The 14,530-nt window shown below is 40.3% G+C and overlaps 1 protein-coding gene across 3 annotated transcripts; it reads left to right on the plus strand.

Annotated features, from left to right (window-relative positions):
• The first annotated feature begins 3,352 nt into the window (after positions 1-3,352).
• Positions 3,353-14,259, plus strand: UEVLD (UEV and lactate/malate dehyrogenase domains). 3 transcript variants are annotated; one of them, XM_068194025.1, is made up of 12 exons: positions 3,353-3,436; positions 4,969-5,053; positions 5,486-5,548; positions 6,241-6,407; positions 7,263-7,398; positions 7,828-7,949; positions 8,586-8,691; positions 10,387-10,557; positions 11,328-11,501; positions 11,788-11,872; positions 12,476-12,599; positions 13,932-14,259. In XM_068194025.1, exons 1-12 carry the CDS (start codon positions 3,395-3,397, stop codon positions 14,094-14,096), a joined length of 1,440 nt encoding a protein of 479 aa, XP_068050126.1. In that variant the 5' UTR covers positions 3,353-3,394; the 3' UTR covers positions 14,097-14,259. The 3 variants fall into 3 exon arrangements, with proteins under 3 accessions (XP_068050126.1, XP_068050127.1, XP_068050128.1); XM_068194026.1 differs by having other exon boundaries at positions 6,244-6,407; XM_068194027.1 differs by lacking the exons at positions 3,353-3,436; positions 4,969-5,053; positions 5,486-5,548 and having other exon boundaries at positions 6,281-6,414.
• The last annotated feature ends 271 nt before the right edge of the window (positions 14,260-14,530 follow it).

The following is a 14,530-nucleotide window of genomic DNA, read 5'->3' on the forward strand; positions in this document are numbered from 1 at the left end:
TAACACTGATTACAATTATTTTTGGACAGGAGGGGCACTTTATCTGGTTCTTGATCTGTGCAGAATGTGCAGGAAGGGTTTCTGAGACCTCCACAGTGGTGTCAAATGTGACTCTAAATGATACGTAGACAGGCATCTAGTCCCACCTGGTCCTGGTGCCTGTTGGGAGTTCAGGCAGAGGGATGTGCTGCTGTTACCACCCTCTTCCAGAACCAAAAGGAGGGAGCCAGCAACCCCTCTATTAGCCTGGTTCCTATTTGCCAGCTGTGTACAAAGGGAATGTGGTAATGGCAGTGCATGATGCATGACATGGCCCAGGGCTACGGGAGCCCTGTTTACAAGCAGTGTGAGATGCTGAAGCTGGCAGGAAAATGTAACTATTTTGTGGAAAGTCTCTTCACTGTCTTTACAGTTGGCAATGAGGGCTGATGTACCTCATAGCTGCTGGCTTAAATCCAGCCTTGTTAGGTTGGTGTTTTGCAAGTGATTATGACATACAAAATGGTCCCAGTGTAGATCACACACATGGGTGACTTTCTGGTTGTTCAGAACAACGAGGAGCATTGAGATAAATAATGCTCTTAGTCATGATATTCCCAGAGCTGAAGGTGGTTTGGGTTTTGTTAGGAAGCTTGCTCCTGCCACTTGTGTTGTGGTTGGTCTGCATTGCCCAGTCTTTGGGATGATCGCTTGAGTATATTTTAGAAGTGCAAATTTTTACCATAGCATTTAATATTTACAAGTTGAACTTGTAATTTCCATTCCATTACTCCGAAGTTAATTTAGACAACTCACAGCATTGCATGATTTTCCCCACTGGAGAAAATCCTTTAAAATGCTTCCTGGTTAGTAGTTTTCTGTTGTTGAGAATCCTTTCCCTTGGCTTTGCTCTAAGTTAGCATCTTTATAGATACAGGATGTTCACAGGTAAGCAGAATAATAAGACTAGTATTTAGAGAATGAAAGTTGGAGGCTGTAGAAATGTCATTTTCCTCTTGTGTACAGCTGAATAAAATTCCAAAGCTGTATGCTGCAAGACAAGATCCATGTCATCCCAAGACTGTCATTTTGCTTTGCCCCCTCCCTTAGCCCTTGAGAAATTGCAGTTTATTTTCTGTTTCATTAACCATCTTAACTTTTCTACCAAATCTCAAAGAAAACATCTCAGTCAGGAAGATGATCTGTACTGCTGGCAAAATGCTGGTTTTTAACACGTAGGGTAACCTTTTATGCAGTGAGGAGTTGTAATAATATAAGAGCTGGATGGATTGCTTGATAAATCCCAGTTTGGGAGAATTTCTCTAGCTTGTTTGGTAAGAATATATGTGAAATTCTACAGCTTCATTTGGAAGAGTGTTCCCAGTAATGGGGGCAGAGGAACTACTAAAAGATACACGGAGCAGCAAGGCTGTCTGTTAGCCTGCTAGCAAGATGTTTTGTTACCTAGAGATTAGTTTGCAGTACTCTGATATAATACAGAGTTATTCATTGCAAATGATGTTTAGAGAAGATTTTGAGTCAGAGGGCACAGACCCAGCTTGGAACTGAAATGAGTTTGAACAGTGAATACTAAGTGAATCTGTAGTTTGGGTGAAAAATGAGTCAAGAGTGACTTCTAAACCTCAAATAGAAACACTACCACCAGCAGCAGTGTGTCACTGCCATGGGGATGTGGTCACTGTCCTGGTTGCTATGATTGTTTTGGTTATGTATGAACACAGTTTTTAAAATTGTTTCAAAGATTCAAACTTACTAATAACTGTAAATATCAGACTTCCCCAGTTGTTTTTACCATGAAATAATAATAAAAATTTAGATGCTTGAGATGTCAAATTTAAAAGGAATGTTTTATTCTCAAGCATTAGTCTATTCTAAGACCTTTATGAAACAAAATTGTTTTCAAATTATCTCTTAAAAGGTCTTGATAAATGTTCACGCTAATCATTCTGTAACAGTTTAACTGAAAATGTATTATGCTTGCTGGGCAAATGATGTGTAGCACTTGCTGGAATCTGCAATGCCGGTTCCTGAAGGACTGATCTTGTGCTACTTTCCAAAATGAACATTGAGGCTGTAAGATCCTTCATTACATCGCACACAACAACTTCAGCACAGAAGTAGAATCAGCATCATTAAACATTATGCATGATGGAGAAGCTTAATGAAGGGTTGTGCTAAACCTAATTATTTTCTGCTATGGCTGTACCAACAACCTGTGCTCTTAGTTACTGTCTACTTCAGGCCTCATATCAGTGGCCTGAAGTGAGGGAGAAAAAAAAATTGTATGAGCTTGCTCAAGATCTTGCTTCTTGTAAAAATGTGCTACTGTCATGCTTGGTCTGTCCTGTTCTGTCAGTTTTCTGGTCAGTTAGGGGGATAGAACTGGCATTTGTCACCATTTACCTTGCTGGACCTACTGTGTTTTCCACTGAATCGGCCATCAGACTTGCATGGCCCACTTTCCAAAAGGCAGCTTTCCAGTCTCTCTGCTGTGTTGTAGGGAGGCTTAAAAAACAAGAGACTAATGTAGGGAAATACATTCATGTCAGGTTTGTATTTACATACATAATTCCATACAGTTGCAAATCAGTTTTGATACTGTCAACACAGAGGGAAGAAATCCCTGCATCCCTATAATAGCTACGTATGGTCACAAGGATGGTGAGGGGTCTGGAGGGGAAGCTGTGGAAGTGGAAGAGGTCACTTGGCTTGTTCAGCCTGAAGGAGACTGAGAGGAGATGTCATTGCTGTCTGCAACTTCCTCATGAGGGGAAGCAGAGAGGCAGACACTGATGTCTTTCTATGGTGACCAGTGACAGGACCGGAGGAAACGGCATGATGTGGTCAGGGGCGGTTCAGGTTGGGCATCAGGAAAAGGTTCTTCACCCCGAGGGTGGTTGGGCACTGGAGCAGCTCCCAGGGCACTGGTCACGGCACCAAGCCTGGCAGAGTCAGAAGCTTTTGGACAATGCTCTCAAGCACATGACGTGACTCTTGGGCTGTCCTGTGCAGGGCCAGGAGCTGGGCTCCGTGATCCTGGTGCGTCTCTTCCAACTCAGCACAGTTTGTGATTCTATGAACAACTTGATTTGCTGCATCCTTAAAGCATGTCCGTTCACGGATGCAGCTGGCTGCTGCCTCTTCATCTGCTTAGGTTTGAAAGTATACAGGGATCTTACATCAAAGAAGATCCCGGCTTAAGCCGATGTCGTCACATTCCACATTTTGCAACACTATGGCGGGTGAAAACAGCACCTCGCCGCGATGGCGACCAAGCTCTTTCGCTTAGAAGGGCAGCGAAAAGCCCGCGGCTCCCGCGGCTCCCCCGGCTCCCGCCTCCCTGAGGGGCGGTGCTGGCCCGCGCGGGGCCCGGCGGGAAGCGGCGCGCGCCGCCATGGCGCTGGCGGAGCAGGCGCTGCGCCGGCAGCTGGGCAAGGTGCGCGCGCCCGCGGCGAGGGGAGGGCGGAGGGACCCAGAGGGAGAGCGAGAGCGAGAGCGGCGGCGGGATGGCGGCGGTGTCCCGGGGGACTGCCGGGGGTGTCCCGGGGGACTGCCGGGGGGCTCCCGTCCCGTCCCGTCCCTTCGCATCCCGCTGTCTGCGCTGTCCTAATACGGCCGAGCTGTTGGTTTAGCCCCGTGCTTCACGCCGTTCACTCGTGACTGGAAGCCTGCTCTTCCCTGCTCGGAAATCGATGGTTTTTTTTGGCTTTTTCCCCCGGTAGTATTCCCCGCGTTAGCGCCTGCACGCCCTCGGGAGCCCAGGCGCGGTGTTGTAGCATCGCTCTGGGCGTTTTAATTTCCGTGAGAGAAACTGAGGGGGGCGTATTTAAGCTTTGGGCATGCCAAATAATTTTGGGTGCGAAGTGAGGAAGGTCTGTATCTGAGTCACGCCGTCAGTCCTGTGGTCTTTAGAAGAGGATAAACGACTTGATAGGAATGCCTCGTTTTGTATTACGAATAGAAGGAGGCCAGCTAGGGAACGATGACTTTGGTTTCACAACCAGATATATCAACGCCTCCAAAAGATGTCCTAAGTGCAACTTGTGTAGACATTCATAATTAGGGAACGTTGGGTTCTTTTTTTGGTTTTGTTTTTTTTTTTCTGCATGACTTTGCAGAATCCAGTGATGAAGAGAAGCTGACTGAAAGGTGTTTCTTGTCAGCAGCTGTCTGTTTTCCTGTAGACAGTAGAAAATAACTGTGCCATGGCTGTCACATTGCTGCTGGGGCAGCAGACCGAAGAGAAATTCGATTTTAGCTGCGGTTTTGTGACAGTTATCCCAGGGCAGGGAGCAGCCCTTTAAGCCACTGTCAGGCAGCAGTTCTGTTTGCTTAGGCAAGTGTTCCAAAAAAACAGCACCAGGTTTCCTAAAGGAGAAGCAGAGGCTCTAATCTAGGAAATGAAAAATACTCTTGGTAACTTTGGGATGTGGGAGGATGCAAATCTCTTGGAAGTTCAGGGACTGGACTGGCTTAAGCAGCAGTAATTAATTTTCTCAGCTGTCAAGGACAGCTTAAAAATGAAAAAGAAAATCCTAATTACTTACACATTTGTGGAAAGTGATGTGTTAGTAAACTCTTCAAAAATGTGTGCAGGTAGACTTGAGTTTAACTGTGTCATTAAGAAAATAACCTCCTTTTCCGAAGAGGTTCATATTTTTATATTCTTTTTAATGTGTGCAGAGGAGACTAAATTTTACTGACCTTCTGCTCACACAGCTGTAAAGGGGAAGAAATGGTATATAAGGAGTGATGTTCAGAATTTCAACAGCAGACCTGCAATAGCTTCAAAGCTTTTGTAATCCTTTTTGAGAATTTATTTCACATCAAAACTATTTATAATACTGAAAGTAATTATTACCTCCCACTTCTTGTGTTTCTGCCTTCTATAGTGTCCTTTTCCCTAACTCTCATACAGAAGCCTTTGAAGTGAAACTTTTTTCCTTATTTTCATCTTCCCCTTCCCAGTATAAATTCAGAGACCTGACCATAGAAGAGCTGAAGGATGTTGGCAAGACCTACCCCAACTTCACGTTCTCCATGAACACATACAGTAAGAAGTGATGCACTTGCTCTGAACTATTTGTGGGGAATCTTACTTGCCATAAATGCAGACTGTGTATAATAGAATGTGAACACATTTCTATTGTGTTCCTGTCTTTTTGTTGACTTGCAGTAAAATTTCTCATGCCATGTGACTGTTCCTGAATGCTCTTCCAAGGATGCATACATATAAAAACCTAAGCTGGTGTGCTTAGTTGTACCAATGCAATTTCTATTAAAATTTCACTAAGAAAATATTTTAAAAGGTAGGGGGGACCTTAGTAATATTCTAGTCTTAGTTCTTTCAGGAGCAGTGTATTTGATTTCTAAAGAAAAATCACTGTTGGATATTTGTAGTTGTGAGCAGGATTGCTATGCCAGGTTTGAAAGTTTTTTGGTTTTTTTGTTTTTTTTTTTTTTTTAATTACATTTTTAATTTCAGCCTTCAAGGATGGATCCCAGAAGGACCTCCTGAATTTTAGTGGCACTGTTCCAGTGAAATATGGTAAGATAAATCAAACGTAATCTTCTTGGCAGTTCTGAATTTAAATGTAGAATGTGTTGGGTGCGGCCTCTTAAAGAGTTCACTGTGCAGTGTCTTCAAAGGGGACTAGAAAATATTTTGTTTGAATTGGCAGAACTCACTTCTACTGCACAAACAAGTGCACAGATGCTGAAGTAAGGTGCTATTGATTAAGTAAATTAACTATTTTAAAAATAGTGTTGTTTGAGACTGTGTTGGCAAGCTCTTTGATGCTAATGGAGCTTGTGTGAACACTCTGTATACACTTGTATAGTCAGTGTCCAAAAATAACTTGTAGGCAATTTTTTATTTTCATCTTAAAGCCTTTGAAGTCTAACGCAAGGCTCTTTACAGATGCTTTTTTGCACTAGGTGTTAAGTCAAAAAATAAGTATGAAATATATATATGAAACTTTGTTGGGAAAACAGGACATGTTGGCTGAGAGAGGATCCTGGGAAGCAAAACAGCAACAGAGCTTTATATTAAGAAAGGCACAATCAAGTTGTTCTGGTTTTACTAATTAGCCTAAGTAGTAGAAATATTTTCCAGTGTGAATCTGGAAGTGCTCTGTCAGCCTTTTTTCCTTTGTTATTACGATGTGTGAATCACATCACCCACAGCTGGTCTTTAGTGCCTCTTCTCAGTGCAGAAGTTACTAATGGCTTTTATTTTAACAGGTAATTCCTATAACATACCTATTCATCTCTGGATCCTGGATTCTTATCCCTTTGCTCCCCCCATTTGCTTCCTGAAGCCGACTGCAAACATGGGCATTGCAGTGGGGAAGCACGTGGATGCACGGGGCAGGATTTATTTGCCCTACCTGCAGAACTGGAGCCATGTAAGAGGTGGGGTGGCTGACAGGGGAGGGAAGCACTTGGGAATACTGCAGGGTATGATGTGGAGCTTTCAGGCAGTCTGAGGCTTGTAAAGGCACTTGGAAGTAATTCTAATGAAAAAAAGGGGCTGATTCTTTACAAAGCAATGTAAGCCTCGTGATACTTTGTTGCTATCCCAGTTGAGTACACCTCAGGAAAGTTCAGTGGACGTTTCTGCCTTTTGGGTATGTCTCTTTTGGCACAACTCTGAAACAGCACAGAGATTCAGAAGTCATTGCTGTTGATAAATTATTTTATGCACTGTATTAAATTACTCACTTAAGTATGACTGCCAGGCCAGTAAAAATGAATTAATGAATGCCAGCTTTTTGAAATGAATGAGCTGTATTTGACATTATTGATACAGAAATTCCTAAGGGAACTTCTACTGACTTCAGAGTGTGTTTTGCCTGGAGGAGGACTGAAATGCCAGAGCTCTGGACAGCTGAGCTCATCTAAGAAGACTGAACTACTCTTTAGCTAGGATTTGTCCCTTTTATAATACTGGTTGTGGCTATATCAAAGGCTTCCATATATTTATATCCACGAAAAATCCCTCCTTCAAAAACTACTAGCACTGGTAATTTCAATTTTAGAACTCCTTTTGTTAAATTCCTTTTAATTCACACTCCTGTTTGGAAAGTATCTTCTTGAAGTGATGCTTTTCTCTCCCTTGGGTGTTTGTGTAACTGTTAAGAGTGTCAGTATTTATAATTTGATTAAATTTTGTTTGGCTCTGGCAGTTCACAGCTGATACCTGTTACCTATATGAAATAGCTGTTCAGGTGTTTTTCTTCTGTTTGTCTGCTGTATTTCAGCCAAAATCAACTCTCATTGGATTGATCAAGGAAATGATTGCAAAGTTTGAAGAAGAGCTCCCGTTATACTCACTGTCATCTTCTGATGCAGCCAGGCAATCAGAACTTCTCTCCTATATTGCAAAGATTACTGAAGGTGGGGATGTTTTCATGGACTTTTTTCTAATGGTCTTACAAAATATATTCACTTATTGTCATTACTTGATGCCACAAAGAAACCTACATGGTTTATATTTTACACATTTTCTGGCTATGGTCTGTATGCACACCTGTAACAGCAGCAAAGGGAGTGCTGTTTTTGTTGTATTAGTGTTTAGCTTCTTGCTATTGCCATGCTTGTGTATTTCTACTTAGTGAAAAAAACATTCCTGTCGAGAGAGGAATATTTGTTTTACAACTTGCAAGTTGTGGTGGATTTTCTGTGGTCAGTCTTGACTACTGTTTTGAAAAAGTCCATGTAATTTGATTTAACTCTGGCACAACCATGATCCTTTATGAAGCAGCAATACTTATATTGATACAGTGTGGACCAACACCCAAGTTTGTGGTTTTCTTTTAATTGCAGGAGACACTGATATGAAATCAAGGAGTAAAACTGGAGGTAGAAATGAAGGATGTTTTAACAAAATTACTGTTGTTGGAGCTGGAGATCTTGGCATTGCATGTGTACTAGCAGTTGCAGCAAAGGTACATAATTATTAAAAATAACAAGAGACCTGATTAAGAGAGGGGATTCCATTCTAGTTCTTAATATCTGACACTAAGGTATACCTCATCAGTTTTAATGATTGTCACTGCATAGGTCATTTGTCTCTTCAGTTAACTTAGGGAGACACAGAGGTGTTAGATTTCAGCCCTGGTTTCTCAGTCAGCTTTTTTAATTCAAAGGGTTGAGTATTGAATTCACTTACTTTGAAAATCCCTAAAGGATTCTTGTCTCAGTAGTAGCCTCTTACAACTGGGATCTTCTAGTTCCCTGGAAAAGGATAATCTGTAGATGGGCTGTTTTTCATCACATCTGTATATTAGATACAACAGTAACAGTATTTTTTTAGCAACAGTAACAGTAATTTTTGACTTCCCAGAGATAGTTTAGGGAGTCTGACTGGAAAAAACACATTACAAAACAAGCAAAAAACTCACAAAACTAAGTCCTTTTCCTTGTGATTTGACTGTAATTTTGATTGGTAATTTTGTTTGATTTGTACACAGTACAGCAAACAATGAAACGGGAGGAATTTTGGTTTTTATTCCTCACTCCCACACAAACAAGTTTTGTTTTGGTTTATCGTATTCTGATCTGTACTATTTTTATTCATACAGGATGTTGCAGACAAGGTGGTTCTTTTGGATCTTTCTGAAGGTGCAGCAAAAGGAGGGACCATGGATTTGGAGATTTTTGCTGTGCCAAATGTGGAGATCAGCAAAGGTATGAGCTGTTGTTTCTGGAGCAGGAGTGGGTGCTGTACCGTGTGTTCTTGTGCTCATTTTAACAAGAGCAGGACACCTGGGGAGATACAGTGGCACATAGGCTGTCCTTTTTCACAAATCTGTACTTGCAGGTAAGAAGCTAATGCTGAAATTGGATTCATGCAGAAATACAGAGAAGTCAAGCTAGAGCTCTTGTGTCATGGGCAGAGAGAGAGAGGGAAGGGGAAAAAATATTTGCATAGGAATTAGTGAAGATTGTGAAAGCAGTGTTCAAAAGGCTGACAAATAAAGGTGCATTCCAAAGTGCTGCTTTTCTAGCTTGATGTTCATTAAACATGCACATGGCCAATAGAGAGTCCTTGATCTCTATCACTGCATACTCAAACAATGAGTTCATAATATCCTTATCCTCAGTCAGCTGTGAGCATACAAATCAACAGAGTCAATGCCATGTCTCTGTAATTAGTGATAAGTTACAGCCTTTGATGGTTGCAGAGGTTGAGACCATGCAGCTGAGAAGTTTTTCCACAGAGAAAACTGGAACTGAATTGAGTAACATTCTTCCTTGCCTGTGTGTCATGTTTCCATGTTCCTTGCACCCTTTGCAAGATGAAATGAGGGATTTTCTTGTGCTTCTCTTTTAATTTGTCTTATTTTGGGGGCAGGGACTTGTTCTGGTTCCACCAGGTATCTTTGTGGCTTATTCTGCACCTGGCATTGCCTGCTGTACATTCTTTGATCTTAACTTGCAGGTTTTACTGCTAGCACACCTTTTTTCCTGAGCCCAGGTTGTGCAGCTGTACCACAAATCTGTTTGTGCCTCTGTGGTTGCCTGTTGTATGTTTGCATTTAGCTGTGGTATAAGAAGCTTGGTAGTGTTATTATGCTACAAAATGCTTGTATACTGTCACCTGTTATTTTAGGATGTTTATATCTAGGTTTGGGGCAAGCTGATATTAATTATATCCTGCTTAGTATGCTTTTAATTTGTCAGTGCATTAGACCCCCTGCTTTGGCTTCAGCTGGTTCCAAAAGTGGTGCAACAGACAAATCACCTTATTTCTGTGTCCAGGCTGATCACCTGTGTGGCACTCAGATATTCAGAGATACCTGCTCAAGGCAGCTTTGATTATAAATTCCTGCAGCAAGTGTGGCTTTGTGTTTCTTTGGGCTGGTAAATACAATTTGTCTTTTATTTGAGTTAATAAATAGACATTTGGAGTGCTTTTCACAGTTCTCTACATGCCCTTGATTAAGGTATAAGATCAAAAATTATAGAAGCCTCAGATAAAGGAGTAAAAGTCTTTCCCCTTCTTTAACAGTTGGAATAAAAGTTAAGGAGCCTTTTCATGGATTTCTTTTTTCTTTCTTGCCAAGAAAACTTGGAAAAGTTTATCTGTCAAAGGTGTCCAGATGTTTTCTGGTCTCTGCTCTGTAACCTTGGACAAATTGTAGTCTACCTTTTGTGTTTGACACCTATAAAACAGGAAAGTAGTTCTGTGGGAGAGCTGTGTTTTATAGGAGTTGTGGGAGTGCCCTGAATTCCACACTGGGGGATATGAGGGGGACAAGAGGTAAAGAATGCCTAATTAAGCTGGATGCTGTACTTCAGCCTTTAGAAAAGCTCCTGGTTTTGCATCCAAAACTCAGTGGAATGACTAAATTTCAAAATTTATTTTCTTTATATTTTCAGATTTTTCTGCTTCAGCTGATTCCAAAGTTGTGGTGCTTACAGTTAATTCTCTGGGTAATGCTCAGACTTACCTCGATGTTATACAAAGCAATGTGGATTTGTTCAGAGGAATTATTCCAGCAGTATCCCACTACAGTCAGAATGCTGTTCTCCTTGTTGCTTCTCATCCAGGTATGCTGGTACTTTGCATAAGGTTCTGTCCCTTACCTGGCTTTTTCTCTGGCCTGTTCTAAAAACATGTTATTGCTGAATACACCTCGTTAGTCAAAAATTCTTGCTGCTCTGAAAAATGTTTTCCTTTTCAGCTTTGAGCAGCACACTGTCTTTGAGGGTTTTTTCTTTACTGTTACCAAGATAAAAGAAAATAGTGTACTTTGTTTTGTGTAACAGGTATGTATTTCTCTGTGTTTCTGTGCATAGTTTCAGCCTGACTCTGTATACATCATTAGCATCCATTGGCTGTTGTCTTGTCAGTTGTGAGTTTTATGTGCACATTTCTCCTTGCAGGAAGGATAGATCCATGTGGGTTATGTGCCGTATCATCACACTTACAGGCTACTCAGATACCAAGTATAGCATTAATAGTAAATATTGTAGCTAGATTTTGGTGGAAGGTTTAAATTTCCAGGTCAGTGGTACTGTGAACTAAGACAAAGCAAAATCACTACTTAGGAAAGGCAAAGAAGTGTGAGCCTCTACACTGTAATGCATCAAAGACAGCTCTTCCTACTCTCTTACCATTATTGTTCTTATTTTTTCACTTCTTCCCCACCCGACTTTGTGTTTTAGGTTGCAATAAACTACCAATATGTTCTTTCATGCTTATGCCTTTTCTAAAGTAAAGAAGTCCAGAGTTTTTTGTAATAATGATTCAAAAGTTGCAGTTGAGTTGAATTTTGAGTGGTCCTTCATTGACGACATGTTTTTTCTTTGACATTTAGTTGAAGTAATGACATTTGTGTCGTGGAAGCTGAGCTCATTTCCCAAAAGCAGAGTAATTGGAGTTGGTGCCAACCTCGATTCAGAGAGATTTCGGTACATTATGACCAACCTTTTGAAAGCAGAGGTGCTGGCAAAAGATGCCTGGGTTATTGGTGAACAAGGGGAAGACAAAGGTAAAAGTGATGCTTTTTTTATGAGCATGAGCATGTAATGTCCTGGCAGTGCCTAAGTAACTGAATAATGAAAGAATAATTGAGAAAAGTAATGAAGATAATGAGAAGAGTAATAAGAAGAGTGGTAAATTCTCATAATAATGGCTTTAAGTAATGCAGTTGTGGGGTACCAAATCTGTAGACCTGAAGTAGTAGCAAAAGTATTTGCCATTTGTCACAGGAAGAAAAAAACCAAACAAACCACAGCCTCAAATGCTTTTTGGTTTTTTTGCTTGTTTCTATTTAGTACCATCATGGACCAGCTGTAATGTAGCTGCAAATCAAACAGAAGCAATGGCTGCTCGTAACTCAAGGGAAAAGGTGGCTAACAGGTAGCACCATTATAACCTTTCTTTTTTCCTTCATGTTCAGGCACTTGGTGTTTACATGTTCTTCAGCTCTTTATGAAGTGGGGGAAGCTTGCTCCACAATGGTCATACATTGAGTTTATAGGAAATTGTAGGTCAAGTTGTCATTCACTTTTATGGATGTGTATATGGCCCCTGTTCTTCTGAAATTCTTACTACCATTATGCCTGTGGTGATGTAAGGAGACACCACAATATACAGCAGAATATCAGAGCTGTTTGATTGTGTATTGAAAACAAATACTAGACAAGCCTTCTGGCCCATTTTCCTCAGAGCTTGTGTTGGAAGCATTTGCTTCAAAGTCAAGCACCAGTTTGGATGAATTTAATTGATTTAATTATCAGTTACACCTCTTGACAGAAAAGAGAATTGTTATGAGTGTAAAGAAAAAATATTGTAAAGAAATTATTTTCAGCAATTCTATATTCCATTGTTTTACAAAACATAGAATCATGTTTTTATAGTACACTTTACCTGGTACACTTAAACATGTATTTTGGGTTTTACATTAAAAAAAAATTACAATCTTAACATCATATTTTTTTCCTTTTCCTGGTTTATGTGCAGAGCTATGGAAGTCCTAAAGGGAAAAGGTCAGAGATCTTGGTCTGTTGGGCTCTCAGTTGCTGATTTGGCTGACAGCATTCTGAAAGATAAAAGAAAGGTTCATTCTGTATCCACTCTGGCAAAGGTAAATGTGTTATTAATACCTCTTGGTTGGCACTGTAATTATATTATCTATACCAGACATGACCATTAATTTTAGCAGCACAGACATCTCAGTGTTCTGAGATTACTACTTTCTACTACAATTACTTTCTTCCAATAACAGCTCTCAATTCTAGTCCAAAAATGAGCAAAAACCACTTACTGTTTTAACCTGAAACCATTATTAAAAGTGGATTATTCTCCTAAAATACAATTCCAGAGAAAAAGTACATTTAAGGTTGCTGCCCAGCACCCCTGGAATAGCTGGACTTGGCGAATGAAATGTGAGTTGTAGTTCCATAGTTCCAGAGTGCTCAGTATTAAATGTAGATTTTTTTTTTTTTTTACGGGCCGAAAGAATTTTGTATCTTTTAATGTATTAAATGCATTTTCTGACAGTATTTTATTTGATTAAGTTTGAAACAGCTGGTTTTTTACTCCTTAGTACTTTCCTTAAGAGGAGAAGATGATGAAGCAATACTTAACTTAAAATTGAAGATTGAATTTTGTTTGAAGTTTCTCCTAAGAGGCTTCACTAAAGCATTAGGTCATTCCATGTGATGAAAAAACCCATGGAGAAACATTTAATTGTCACTTCAATTCAGAGCCTTCAGAAGGACAATTTGCATGTTCCTGTGCAGGGAAGTTGAGCTGGCTGCTTTTTTGATTATAAGCACATACCTATTTAAATCATTATGTTTCAAGTGAAGTGTTTAATCATTCCTGAACTAAATATAGATACAGAGGAGTCACAAGTCTCTGAAAGTATCTACAGAATGTAAAATTTCCCAGATTACAAAAATAAACACAGTCTAATGTGTAAACTTGAATTATAGGGATGTAAGTTTGATAAATTCTTTTGCAGAATCTGTATGGGATCAATATCTGAGAAATTTTCCATTTTCTGAGAATTGTTCTTAGGTTGCATTATTTAATTTATTCTGTTGAGTCCTAAAAGAACTAATGATACTGTACAGTGAAGTGTCCCTGTTCGTTCTACCCATGAAATGGTGTTTAGTGGTATAAACTTTGTCTGCATTATAGAGAGCTATCTACCTATCTTGGAAAAATTCCCCAATTGTGGCATGTTTCACAAATTTTTATCTGCACAGTAATATTTTACAGTTTCTATACAGTAATCCACTGCACAGTATCTAAAATAAATGGAAGTTGACCTATCCAAACATGCCATATATTGGAATGTCCTTGCTTAGTTAAAGTAATCAAGTCATTTTGTGTAGTTGTATGCTTTTGTGTAGTTGCAGCAGAAATAAGTAACTGTGTGTGTGACGGTGTTCTTTGTGTGTTGTTTCAGGGGTGTTGCAATATAAACAGTGAAGTATTCTTAAGTCTCCCATGTATTCTTGGAACCAGTGGAGTGATTGAAATGGTCAGACTGGAGGAAGACCCACTGGTGCAAGAGAACCTGCAAAGCAGTGCAGGCTCAATTCACGACCTTCAGCAGCAGCTGAAACTGTAAGGAGGCGCAAGGGAAGCCTCTGCGTCTGCTCACTGAAGTTGGAGATCTGCAAGGCAGAAGAGGTTGTTTCATATATATGGATTTCTATAGAAAACAGGAAGCTTTGTTACTTTACTTTCCAAAAGTGCTTTCTCAGTTTAGGTTTAAATAATTTAATACCACACTGTACAACGATTTTTTTCTTTGTAAAGTGCACTTTTGGTAGCCAAAATGAGGCAGGTAACACACAAGAATATTTTACCTAAATTCAGGTGGCACTTGCCTGTGGGTTTTGGCTGCCAGTTATAGCCTGACTCTTAGGTTACTCTTAGCTCTTTGCACATCTTTAGGAGGCAGTCCTAGAGAGGGGCTTACCCAGCTCTCCAGAAACTCCAGCATGCAGAGCCCACTTGAACCCTTCCTCCTGGCTTTTAAATGCTGTTATCTGAGGCTTA

Source organism: Anomalospiza imberbis, chromosome 6 (assembly GCF_031753505.1).
Source record: "Anomalospiza imberbis isolate Cuckoo-Finch-1a 21T00152 chromosome 6, ASM3175350v1, whole genome shotgun sequence".
NCBI classification, from domain to species: Eukaryota; Metazoa; Chordata; class Aves; order Passeriformes; family Viduidae; genus Anomalospiza; species Anomalospiza imberbis.